Below are 11,832 nucleotides of genomic sequence, written 5' to 3'. Positions count from 1 at the left end.
CGCTGGAAATGAGGCAGAGGCTCGCTTCGCTCTCGCCGAGGCATATCAGTCTAAACAGACCCAGAGGACTCAGCGGCTGGTGTCTGAGAGCTCGTCGCCTCAGTGAGACAGCGCCGTCCCTGAGCTCGGACAGCACAGGGTCTCCATAAGACAGCGCCGTTGCCGAGCTCGGACAGCACAGGGTCTCCATAAGACAGCGCTGTCGCCGAGCTCGGACAGCACAGGGTCTCCATAAGACAGCGCCGTCCCTGAGCTCGGACAGCACAGGGTCTCCATAAGACAGCACCGTCCCTGAGCTCGGACAGCACAGGGTCTCCATAAGACAGCGCTGTCGCCGAGCTCGGACAGCACAGGGTCTCCATAAGACAGCGCCGTCCCTGAGCTCGGACAGCACAGGGTCTCGGTGAGACAGCACCGTCCTTGAGCTCTGACAGCACAGGGTCTCGGTGAGACAGCACCGTCCCTGAGCTCGGACAGCACAGGGTCTCGGTGAGACAGCGCAGTCCCTGAGCTCGGACAGCACAGGGTCTCCATAAGACAGCACCGTCCCTGAGCTCGGACAGCACAGGGTCTCCATAAGACAGCACCGTCCCTGAGCTCGGACAGCACAGGGTCTCCATAAGACAGCACCGTCCCTGAGCTCGGACAGCACAGGGTCTCGGTGAGACAGCACCGTCGCCGAGCTGAGACAGCACAGGGCCTCCTGTACAGCACTGCTGAGGCAGGAAACAGCCCAGCCAGACACAGCACAGATCAGCTCAGCACAGTACAGCTCAGATCAACCGAGCCTGTTAACAGCACCATCCCTGATGACGGACTACACAGAGCCTCTTGTACAGCACTGCTGAGGCCGAAAGCGACACAGCTCAGATCAACCGAGCCTGTTAACAGCACCATCCCTGATGACGGACTACACAGAGCCTCTTGTACAGCACTGCTGAGGCCGAAAGCGACCCAGCTCAGATCGGCTCAGATCAGCCTGGCACAGCTCAGCCCAGCTTGTTAACAGCACCCTCCTCGGCCACTGAGGATGGCTGGGCAGCTTGTTCCCCACCCCCACCGCCCTGTGCGTACAGAGGAGCCTCCTGTTCTCAGTTTCACAGGCGCTTCGTCTTTCCCTGCGGGCTCTGAAGAAGCTCTGGCGATGCCTCTGAGGATTTTGGGTATTTGTATCGGGTTCCCCTCCTGGTGAGCTCTTCAGTTTTAACATAACAGCCCCCGATTTTAGTCCTACGCCTTCAGCTGTATATCCCAGCACTTTCCCACATGGTCTAGAAGCCCTGTCGCCTAGAGATATGGTTTTCCAGCTCTCGGCTCTGACCTGCTGCACCTCTGTGCTACGGTGTGTTTTCACTGCCTGCACGCCCAGACTCTACAAACCCTCCACTTGTCCACAATTAAACGATTTCGATTTTTAAGGACTCTATTTTCTTCTCACGAATACACATAGGGAATCACAAACTAGAAACCTTTACATTAATATATATACAGGAACAAGTAAGAGGTTTATTCCCTGCTGAAGAGAGAAGAAAGAAAACACAACGTTTCGGCCGTGGAGCCTTCTTCAGGTGTGAGTATATACGTAGCTAAACAGTATATATTAAGGCACACCTGTGCTCACACCTGAAAGAGGCTCCACGACCGAAACGTTGTGTTTTCTCTCTTCTCTCTTCAGCAGGGAATAAACCTCTTACTTGTTCCTGTATTAAGGTTAGACGAGGCAATCAAACTTTGGGCTAGACGGCCTGGTGTCTGTCCGGTGGGGGACTGGGTCGGGCTGGACGCTGCCTGGGGTGCCGGGGTAGTGTGGGCTGGACCAGGGGGAGGGCAGTCGCCGGTCAATGGATAACCAGGGTTATCGGAAACAAGAGTGACGGACCAGCATTCCCGTCCTGTCTTGGCATCAGTGTGCGTGAGTTCCCGTCCAGGCGAGGGGCGGCTGTGTCAAATTTAAAATAAAAAACACACACACACACTTTTGAACGCCGGCACTGCCTTCCGGGGGGGGGTGGGGTGTGTCACCCACTCCATCTTCCCTGCGTCAGTCGTCAAGCCGTTGACCAGCGAACAAGTTTTACAGTCGCGAAAGATTATTTAAAAAAAAAAACAACACGTCTCTGGACACGGCGCTCCGGAGCGTCACGGTGAGAAACCCCAGGCGAGAGCCCTGGAGATCGGGTACCGCCTCCGGGCACTTCTGATTGGCCCCGGGCTTCCAGTGCCCTCTCGGGATTGGGCGGCGTGCCTGTCGGTCCGGCTGGGCTCCTCCCCCCCGCGGTCCTGCCCAGCGTTTAGTCTGGTACAATTAACCCACAGTAGCGGAATTCTCCGAGCAGCCCTGGGGGAGCGCATCTGAAAACCGAGGAAATATCTGCACCAATCCCGCTCCTTTCTCACGACAAAGGCCCCCCTACACACTCCAGCCCCCGAGGACCACGTTTTCGGGACTTGGCTTCTTCGTTTCCAGGTAAGCCTGGGTTTTTTTTTGGGGGGGAGGTTTTCAGAGGACGTGCGAAAGTTTCCAGCCCCGAGGTACCGTTTCACCCGCCCGCCCGTCCTCGCAGGAGAGCTGTCCCCTCATCCCGTTCGCTCCTGACTTTCGCCCTTCTTGGGAATGTGTTTCTGGTAGGCAGGTAGCCGGCAGAAGGTTAAAGTTTCTAATTTAAACAACAACAACAAAAAAAAATGCTAGGAAAGATCCCGAAAGGAACGCGCTCCGCTCGCCAGCAGCTCCTGCAGAGAGACGGGACCCCAGCCCTGGCCAGCTCCGAGCTCCGTCCCGGGACGCGGTCGGCGCAGAGCTGTTTGCTGCGCGTCCAGGTTTTTTTGGGAGCCCCGGGAGGAGCGCGCGTGAAGTCAAGATGACTCCAGGCTGTCGGGGATGCGGTCAGCTCTCGGGCAGTCCGGGCCGGGCAGCCTGTAATTTCTCTCTTGGCCAAAGCCCGTGCGAGCGGGGCAGGAGAGCGGGGGGGGTGCTCCGGGGCTGGGCTGGGCTGGGCTGGGCTTTGGGCTGGGCTCGGCTCGGCCGCTGCGATACTCAAGGGTGCGACTTCCTGGCGCGTTCAGGGGTACCGAGAGCTTCAGCGCGTGGCTCCCAGTCTCGGGCACGGCCGGGGACCGTGCACGTGCCCATTACCTACCCCCCCCCCCCCCACACACACAGCCACCCCACCCCACCCCACCCCCCTGCCGAGCTCGGACCCGCGTCTCCGAGACCCGGCGCGGAAAAGACGCACGAGTGATTGATTGGGCTTGAGCCCACTGGAGGCCGGAGCTGGTGAAACTGGGGAGTGAGTTTTCAGTATTTACCCCCCTCCACCGCGTCCCAGCAGAGCTACTCCAGTCTCCAGTGGGACCAGTCCGCCTCTCTGTCTCACCCGCCTCACTAGCGCTCGCTAGATCCCCTCCTCTCTGACTCCGCCTGCTGTAGCTGTTACTCAACACAGCCACTCCAGTGACCCTTCAACCCAGGAGAGCGCTGTTCGGCCCCAGACAGAGACAGCCTGATCAGCCCCCAGCCCGGGGATCAATCAGACTGATTAGGGATCAATCAGCCCCTATCCACATGACCAGCATTACAGCGAAACCAGGGTCTCCAACAGGCAGACTGTCAGCAGCACAGAGCATCACCGACAGGGCGGACGGTCTCCCCCAGGGCTCACAGAGTCCCTGTGTCCCAGCAGGAGTGACACAGAGTGCCTGTGTTCCAGCAGGAGTGACACAGAGTCCCTGTGTCCCAGCAGGAGTGACACAGAGTCCCTGTGTCCCAGCAGGAGTGACACAGAGTCCCTGTGTCCCAGCAGGAGTGACACAGAGTCCCTGTGTCCCAGCAGGAGTGACACAGAGTGCCTGTGTTCCAGCAGGAGTGACACAGAGTGCCTGTGTCCCAGCAGGAGTGACACAGAGTGCCTGTGTTCCAGCAGGAGTGACACAGAGTGCCTGTGTTCCAGCAGGAGTGACACAGAGTCCCTGTGTTCCAGCAGGAGTGACACAGAGTGCCTGTGTTCCAGCAGGAGTGACACAGAGTGCCTGTGTCCCAGCAGGAGTGACACAGAGTGCCTGTGTCCCAGCAGGAGTGACACAGAGTGCCTGTGTTCCAGCAGGAGTGACACAGAGTGCCTGTGTCCCAGCAGGAGTGACACAGAGTGCCTGTGTCCCAGCAGGAGTGACACAGAGTGCCTGTGTTCCAGCAGGAGTGACACAGAGTCCCTGTGTTCCAGCAGGAGTGACACACACAGTCTGTAGAGTGTTATCTGGTCAGTTGTGAGCTGCGCCTGTGTGAACTCTGGGTGCCCTGTCGTTCTGTGCGTTCAGTTTCAGCAGGCTGGTAACCCGACCTGCTGTGGGGGTATTTTGGGGTCTGAGGGGGAATGGGAGCTGTCCGGTGTGCCTCCCCCACGCCGTCGTGGAGGATGAAAGGCGATAAGGGCTGGCTCGCTCACGACGCCGCCACCCAGCCCTGTCAGCAGCAGCGATGTCATCACAGCCCCTGTGAGCACACACACACATGCACAGTCTCTCACGGGCCGGGTCAAAGGTCAGGGACCCGGGGCTTCGTTAGGCACAACAAGACCCCTGTGTTGGAATTCCAGGGCAGAGCGTTAACCCCTTCATCGCCACGGGGGCAGTCCTGCCAGGCCCTCCCGACTGTGGTGCGTGCTCCTGTCCGGTCTCCTGTCTCTGCCATATTTTCTGTCTGACTTTTCTCACTTACCAGGGGCGGGACAGTGAAAGCTCCTGCCTCCCGGCTCTCGGGTCCTGGGTTCGAGGTTAGATTCAGGAGGGGAAACACCTTCTGTGTGGAGTCTGCGTGCTGTCCCTCTGTTCCTCCTGGCTCGGTGGATTGACAGCTATCAGAAAGGCCCCTGTGTCGGATGAGAGCCCTGCTCTGAGGTGTGGTCCGGACTTGGGACAGACCTGGGGGCTGGGTTAGGGCTCGGGGACCCCAAACCAGCAATTCCCCTGTTTTGTAGTGTTATAGAGCTATAGTTTAGTTTCCATGGTAACTTGTTGGGATGACCTTTGACCTCTCTGTTGACCATGGAGGTGCTCATTTCACTTTATACAGGATTGAGGAGATGAAATTTAAGGATTACATTAGAAAAAAAAGAAAACCACGTAGGACTTCAATAAAAAAAAAGTCTTTTAGTCTGCTGGTCTTCCCTCTAAGCAGCATTTTATGGCTCTGAAGTTTAATGAGTACATTTTATTGTTTCAACTTTCTTAAAATAGGTCTCTAAAAATAATTTCTAGGTGCCTGCATATGTTTTTAGAGTGAGCTTGAAACTCCCCACTGTTTACAAGCTTGGAACCATTTAAAAGATCTAATTAAGTCAAGTAGTAGCTCAGTTAAGGGTTGAAAAATGTTACTGGGAGTGCAGATGGAGGACCTGCTTCTAGATTAAATTAAGACTTTGACTGCACCCCATCGTGAATTACAGGCCAGTGCCTGGTGGGGTCTCTGTAATCAGTGTTTGACCGGGGGTGGGTGGGGCCTGTGTCCTGTCACCAGGGGGTGTGGCTAGTCTGGTCAGGGTGGGCGGGGCCTCTAGCCTTTCTCCAATAGGGAGTGTGGTTTGTTGGTCCGGGTGGGCGTGGCTTGTGGTGTGGGAGGAGAGACAGTGCACCTGTTTGAGTGAGCAACATGGGGCCCCGGCAGGCTCAGCCCATTCAGGAGTTCATTGGGGGTCTCTGGCTCCAGTCTGGGCTGTGGCATTAGGCAGCACTGCTCCCTCCTGGGTCCAGCTCTGGCTTGGGCCTCAGTCCGTGATTGAAGTTTGCATGTTCTTTCTCCCTCTGTCCATGGGTGTGCTGGGAAGGACCCGCCTCCCAGTATAAAATACCTTTGACACCCCCCCCCCCTCCCAACCTTGAAATCCCAGCCTGCGTGGTGTTGGGAGGTGGGAGGTAAGTCAGACAGAGGAGCTAACCAGGGTCCCTGCTGGGCGTGCTGGGGGAGGGGAGTTTCAAGGGGCTTCTGCCATGCTGAAGGGTGCAACAGCTCTGCTCCCTGCTGGATTCGAACCTGCGACCCTAACCTCTGCCCCATGCTGACTCCCACTCAGGGAGCTGTCTTTCTGTAATACCCAAAGGCCCGAGGCGTCTCGCCCTCTACCTTCCTCCCACCCCCCCTCGTCCTCCTGCGCTGTAATAACACTGCCAGCGGTGGGAGACGCAGACAGATCGGACTCCCCCCTGTCTCTCTCCGTCAGGAGGGGGGAGCACAGGGAGAGAGAGAGAGAGGGGAGTCTTCTTGCTCGCTGTCTGGCTGAGAGCAGACCTTCTCCTTGAAATAAAATGTGTCTTTCTTCTCCTTGGGAAATAAAGGAGGCTCTTCGGAACAGAGCAGCTGGGCTAAGTGAAAAATCTGGGGATCTTATCTTGAGAGAAGTGTTTGTCTGGCTGGTTAATGGAGTTAGGGATTAATCGCCTGTGTTAGGTTGGCTCTTTCTTGCACACACAGCACATTCCCACAGCTCCTGTGCAGAAATACCTTTATTTGTCATACTGGTGTGACTGTAGGCACTGTGTTCTACTGACTGTGAATGACGACTGTATTTGACAGGACTGTTCTACTGGACTGGGACTGTAGCCCCCAGTGTAACAGACTGTTCTACTGGACTGGGACTGTAGCCCCCAGTGTAACAGACTGTTCTACTGGACTGGGACTGGAGCTCCTATTGTAACAGACTGCTCTACTGCACTGGGACTGTAGCCCCTATTGTAACAGGACTGTCCTACTGTACTGGGACTGTAGCCCCCAGTGTAACAGGACTGTCCTACTGTACTGGGACTGTAGCCCCCAGTGTAACAGGACTGTCCTACTGTACTGGGACTGTAGCCCCCAGTGTAATAGGACTGTCCTACTGTACTGGGACTGTAGCCCCTATTGTAACAGGACTGTCCTACTGTACTGGGACTGTAGCCCCTATTGTAACAGGACTGTCCTACTGTACTGGGACTGTAGCCCCCAGTGTAATAGGACTGTCCTACTATATTAGGACTGTAGCTAAAAGATTAGATCAATCTGAAATGTATCTGCTGCTGTAAAACAAATTGCCCCTTGGGGACAGTAAAGACTCTCTCTCAGTCTGAAATTCTGGTGCCCACAGGCAAGTTCACACCACTGGAATAACCACAACAAGGCTAATTGACTTGTAGCGCTAATGAGCTAAATGTCTTTAGCCATCTGCTAATCCAGGTCAGTGCCAGTCAGAGCAGAATTGACAGCGAGTGAGGTCTGTCACCGGGGGCACGCGGAGCAGGGTCTCCTGTCTCAGCGCGAGAGAGGGGTACCCCCACGCGCAGAGCGCCCTCGCACCCCGAGGTTCAGAGAGAGCTCCCCGGAACCGGGATCTTGTCCAGAACTGGGAGGCTCGTGTCTCTGCAGAGAAGTTCCCCAGCCCTGTGCAGAAACGCGAGTTAAACCACACTGACCCGCCGCACGGGCGCTTGGGGAGACCTGGCGCCCACAAACCGCGACAGTAAGAGTCTGCTGTGACACGAGGAGCGGCCCGGTGACGGCGGGCCCGGGTCCGACCAGCCTGCCTCGCTCTCAGCCTCTCCCCTCCGTGTCTCGCAGGGCGCCGCCGGATCACCGCGCTAAGTGGATTGAGGGAGACGGGCCGAGGGGCCGAGCGGAGCTGCGGGATTAGAGTCTAATCTGGGACGCGAGCGAGATCCCAGCAGGCAGGGCGAGACCTGGGCGCCTGCGGAGCGGCTGGACTCTTCCCGGGGGAAGGAATATCCCAAGGGAAGGGACAAGGGACATTATAGGATCCTACAGGATTTGCTGTGACACAAGTGTAAATCGCTGCACTCTCGCCTCCCGACTGGATACTATAACTGTCACTTGACTGGCCCCCGAGGCTGAATTCCCGGACTCTCCGTTCCAAACCAAGAACCCGAGATCCGCGCTCTTTGTGGGCGTGACCCGGGCACTGGCGACCCTGCTGGACCGGACCGGACCAGACCCGCACCGGAGCGGGCTTCGCACCATATTCGGACCGGACCGTTTCTGCCCCAGTCCTCGGATCCCAGCTGGGCCCCGGGCTGAAGCGGACCCTCCCTCTCTGCAGCGGTACAACTCCTGAGGGTCGACAAACCGGCCGGCCGGGCTGCAGGAAGACCCTGCGTTCAGTCTGGATCGAGGCGGCGGGTGAGTTTGTGACCTCTGACCTGTGTCGGGCTGTATCCTGCTGGAAGTGCCAACTGGGCATCGCTCTCCCGGCGGAGGCAAGCGGGCAGGGCCGTCGGGTCGCGGGGCACAGGGTCCCGTTGGGGAAAACACGTCTTATTTTCTGGTTCAGGAAAAGGTGCCGGCGGCGCAGGATATCTGAGAAGCGGAGAGAAAGTTCCTGGAAAAAAGTCAGCTCTCTGTAAAAAAACACAAGCTGTTTTAAACCCGCCGAAATCCAATTAGAGCTCGTTAACAACTTTATTTATAAACTCCCCGCGAAGACGGGTGGAGAGCAGCTCACAGCCCACCACACACAGCGTGGAAGCACTCAGGGAAGAGGGACACGAGACAGGCGTGTAAACTCCACTATATTGACAGGAGGAAGGCCCTGAGACAGACCTGTATACTCCACTATATTGACAGGAGGAAGGCCCTGAGACAGGCGTGTATACTCCACTATATTGACAGGAGGAAGGCCCTGAGACAGGCGTGTATACTCCACTATATTGACAGGAGGAAGGCCCTGAGACAGGCGTGTATACTCCACTATATTGACAGGAGGAAGGCCCTGAGACAGGCGTGTATACTCCACTATATTGACAGGAGGACCTGCTCATGATGGTAGCATGTACCGTACGCATTTAAAAGCCCAACGTTTAAAAGGCCTTCAGTCACGACCCAGTGTCTGTCCCTGTCCGCGGTGTGCTGCCGGTCTCACCGGCGCAGGTCTGGGTTTATAAAGGCGTTTGTTTCCATCGCGGGTGAAGATGAAGGGGGCCAGAGGGCGGCCCCCCCGGCGGGTCAGTGACTTGTAAGAGCCGGGCGAGCTCTCTCGTACACGCTGGTCTCGTGTGGGCGGCGGGAGACGGTCTGGGGGGAGCTGCTGGAGAGCCAGGCCCGTGGCATGTGGCAGGAAGCCTGGAAAAGAGGGTCTGGGAGAGGAGAGGAGGAGAGCGGGCTGGCGCGCTCTGGGGGTCTGGGCTGAGGGTCTGGCTGTGTTCTGGAGTGAGAGTGGGGGTCGGAGCCAGACTGTGCCCAAGTCAGGGTCTAGACAACCGGGTGGTCTGCAGACTTCGCAGAGTGGAGGCCCAGGATCTGTTCTGTGCCTCAGATCCTCCCTGCAGAAGCAGAGCCCCTTCTAGAACCCGGCCCGTTCTAGAACCCGGTTCTCGCACAGACCCTTCCAGCACAGGGTAACCACAGCCAGTCTCATAGCTGGTGTGCGTGCTGGCCACTCTGTGGTGCGGCGTCTCCGGTGGGCTGGCAGGGCCGGTCTCCGCGCCAGGAGCAGGGAGGAGCGTCGGGGTTCTGCTGCCGCAGCGAGATTTTCCCGAACTGAGCCGGGAGCCGCTCCAGGCAGGCCAGATTGTTTGTGTATACAAACCGCACGCGCGCATTCCCGAAAGCTGGGCTCGGAAATTCCTTCCTGCTCGTTCCCAGCCCCCACCCTTTCATCTGGTTTTTCTCCCGTTGCACAACCGCAGGATTGGGAAACAGCATGGGGCCGGAGAGGGATCCGCGTGACGGCGCTGCGCTGGTGCCCGAGCCAGCGTCTTAACCACCAGCAGCTGGGCTGTCGACCCCCGCCTGCCCCCGCCCCGCCCCCGCCCTGCTCGTGCCCCAGTCCCTGCCCCAGCTCCAGCCCTCCTAGTGCCCCGCCCTGCTCGTGCCCCAGTCCCTGCCCCAGCTCCAGCCCTGCTCGTTCCCCAGTCCCTGCTCGTGCCCCAGTCCCTGCCCCAGCTCCAGCACTCCTAGTGCCCCAGTCCCTGCTCGTGCCCCAGTCCCTGCCCCAGCTCCAGCCCTCCTAGTGCCCCATCCCCTCCTAGTGCCCCAGTCCCTGCCCCAGCTCCAGCCCTCCTAGTGCCCCAGTCCCTGCCCCAGCTCCAGCCCTCCTAGTGCCCCAGTCCCTGCTCGTGCCCCAGTCCCTGCCCCAGCTCCAGCCCTCCTAGTGCCCCATCCCCTCCTAGTGCCCCAGTCCCTGCCCCAGCTCCGGCCCTGCTCGTGCCCCAGTCCCTGCTAGTGCCCCAGTCCCTGCCCCAGCTCCAGCCCTCCTAGTGCCCCATCCCCTCCTAGTGCCCCTGTCCCTGCCCCAGCTCCGGCCCTGCTCGTGCCCCAGTCCCTGCTAGTGCCCCAGTCCCTGCCCCAGCTCCAGCCCTCCTAGTGCCCCAGTCCCTGCCCCAGCTCCAGCCCTCCTAGTGCCCTGCCCTGCTCGTGCCCCAGCCTCCACCCCAGAGAACCCGCGCGGAGTGGAGAGGAGAGGAGGGGCAGGAGAGAGCCGCAGCCAGGGGGCGCCATGAGCCTGGGCAAGCTGCCGGGGCTGAAGGGGCTGGTGCCCCAGCCACAGGGCCGGCGGCGCTACCGCAGCGAGCTGACGGTGGACATGATCAGCCCCCCGCTGGGCGACTTCCGCCACACCATGCACGTGGGGCGCGGCGGCGACGTCTTCGGGGACACCTCCTTCCTCAGCAACCACGGCGGGGCGGGCGGGGACCCCGAGACCCCCGAGCGGGGCGCCAAGGCCGCCGGCTTCTTCTCCCGCACCCTGCGCCACGTGCGCAAGACCCCGGCCCGGGCCCGGGGGGGCTCTCGGGAGCTGTCCCCCCCGCCGCCGCCCGTCTCCCCCATCATCAAGAACGCCGTCTCGCTGCCCCAGCTGGACGTGGGCACCCCCAACGGCTCACCGCGCCGGGCGCTGTTCCCCGGCTCGCCCGGCAGCCCCCCGGACACAGGATACTCGTACGGTGAGAGTACTGACGCCGGCCCGGTTCACTCTGCTGAGACTGACACACTGACACCGGCCCGGTTCACTCTGCTGAGACTGAGACACTGACGCCGGCCCGGTTCACACTGCTGAGACTGACACTGACACCGGCCCGGTTCACACTGCTGAGACTGAGACACTGACACCGGCCCGGTTCACACTGCTGAGACTGAGACACTGACGCCGGCCCGGTTCACACTGCTGAGACTGACACTGACACCGGCCCGGTTCACTCTGCTGAGACTGAGACACTGACGCCGGCCCGGTTCACACTGCTGAGACTGACACTGACGCCGGCCCGGTTCACACTGCTGAGACTGAGACACTGACGCCGGCCCGGTTCACACTGCTGAGACTGAGACACTGACGCCGGCCCGGTTCACTCTGCTGAGACTGAGACACTGACGCCGGCCCGGTTCACACTGCTGAGACTGAGACACTGACGCCGGCCCGGTTCACACTGCTGAGACTGACACACTGACGCCGGCCCGGTTCACTCTGCTGAGACTGAGACACTGACGCCGGCCCGGTTCACACTGCTGAGACTGAGACACTGACGCCGGCCCGGTTCACACTGCTGAGACTGACACACTGACGCCGGCCCGGTTCACACTGCTGAGACTGAGACACTGACGCCGGCCCGGTTCACACTGCTGAGACTGAGACACTGACGCCGGCCCGGTTCACACTGCTGAGACTGACACTGACACCGGCCCGGTTCACTCTGCTGAGACTGAGACACTGACGCCGGCCCGGTTCACACTGCTGAGACTGACACTGACGCCGGCCCGGTTCACACTGCTGAGACTGACACACTGACACCGGCCCGGTTCACACTGCTGAGACTGAGACACTGACGCCGGCCCGGTTCACACTGCTGAGACTGAGACAC

The 11,832-nt window shown here is 59.5% G+C and overlaps 1 protein-coding gene across 1 annotated transcript in view; it reads left to right on the top strand.

The window, feature by feature from the left end:
• The first annotated feature begins 2,123 nt into the window (after window positions 1–2,123).
• Window positions 2,124–11,832, top strand: part of cdc42ep1a (CDC42 effector protein (Rho GTPase binding) 1a) — a 13,701-nt gene continuing 3,992 nt past the window's right edge. Inside the window, exons 1-3 of the mRNA XM_069197026.1 lie at window positions 2,124–2,467; window positions 7,583–8,158; window positions 9,664–10,920. Coding sequence (XP_069053127.1) covers window positions 10,473–10,920 — 448 coding nt within the window. The 5' untranslated portion in view covers window positions 2,124–2,467; window positions 7,583–8,158; window positions 9,664–10,472. The remainder of the gene's footprint in view (window positions 2,468–7,582; window positions 8,159–9,663; window positions 10,921–11,832) is intronic.

Source organism: Lepisosteus oculatus, chromosome 12, assembly GCF_040954835.1.
Source record: "Lepisosteus oculatus isolate fLepOcu1 chromosome 12, fLepOcu1.hap2, whole genome shotgun sequence".
Classification (NCBI taxonomy): domain Eukaryota; kingdom Metazoa; phylum Chordata; class Actinopteri; order Semionotiformes; family Lepisosteidae; genus Lepisosteus; species Lepisosteus oculatus.
The sequence above is the reverse complement of the archived record's forward strand: the minus strand, read 5'-3'. Positions and strand labels throughout refer to the sequence as shown.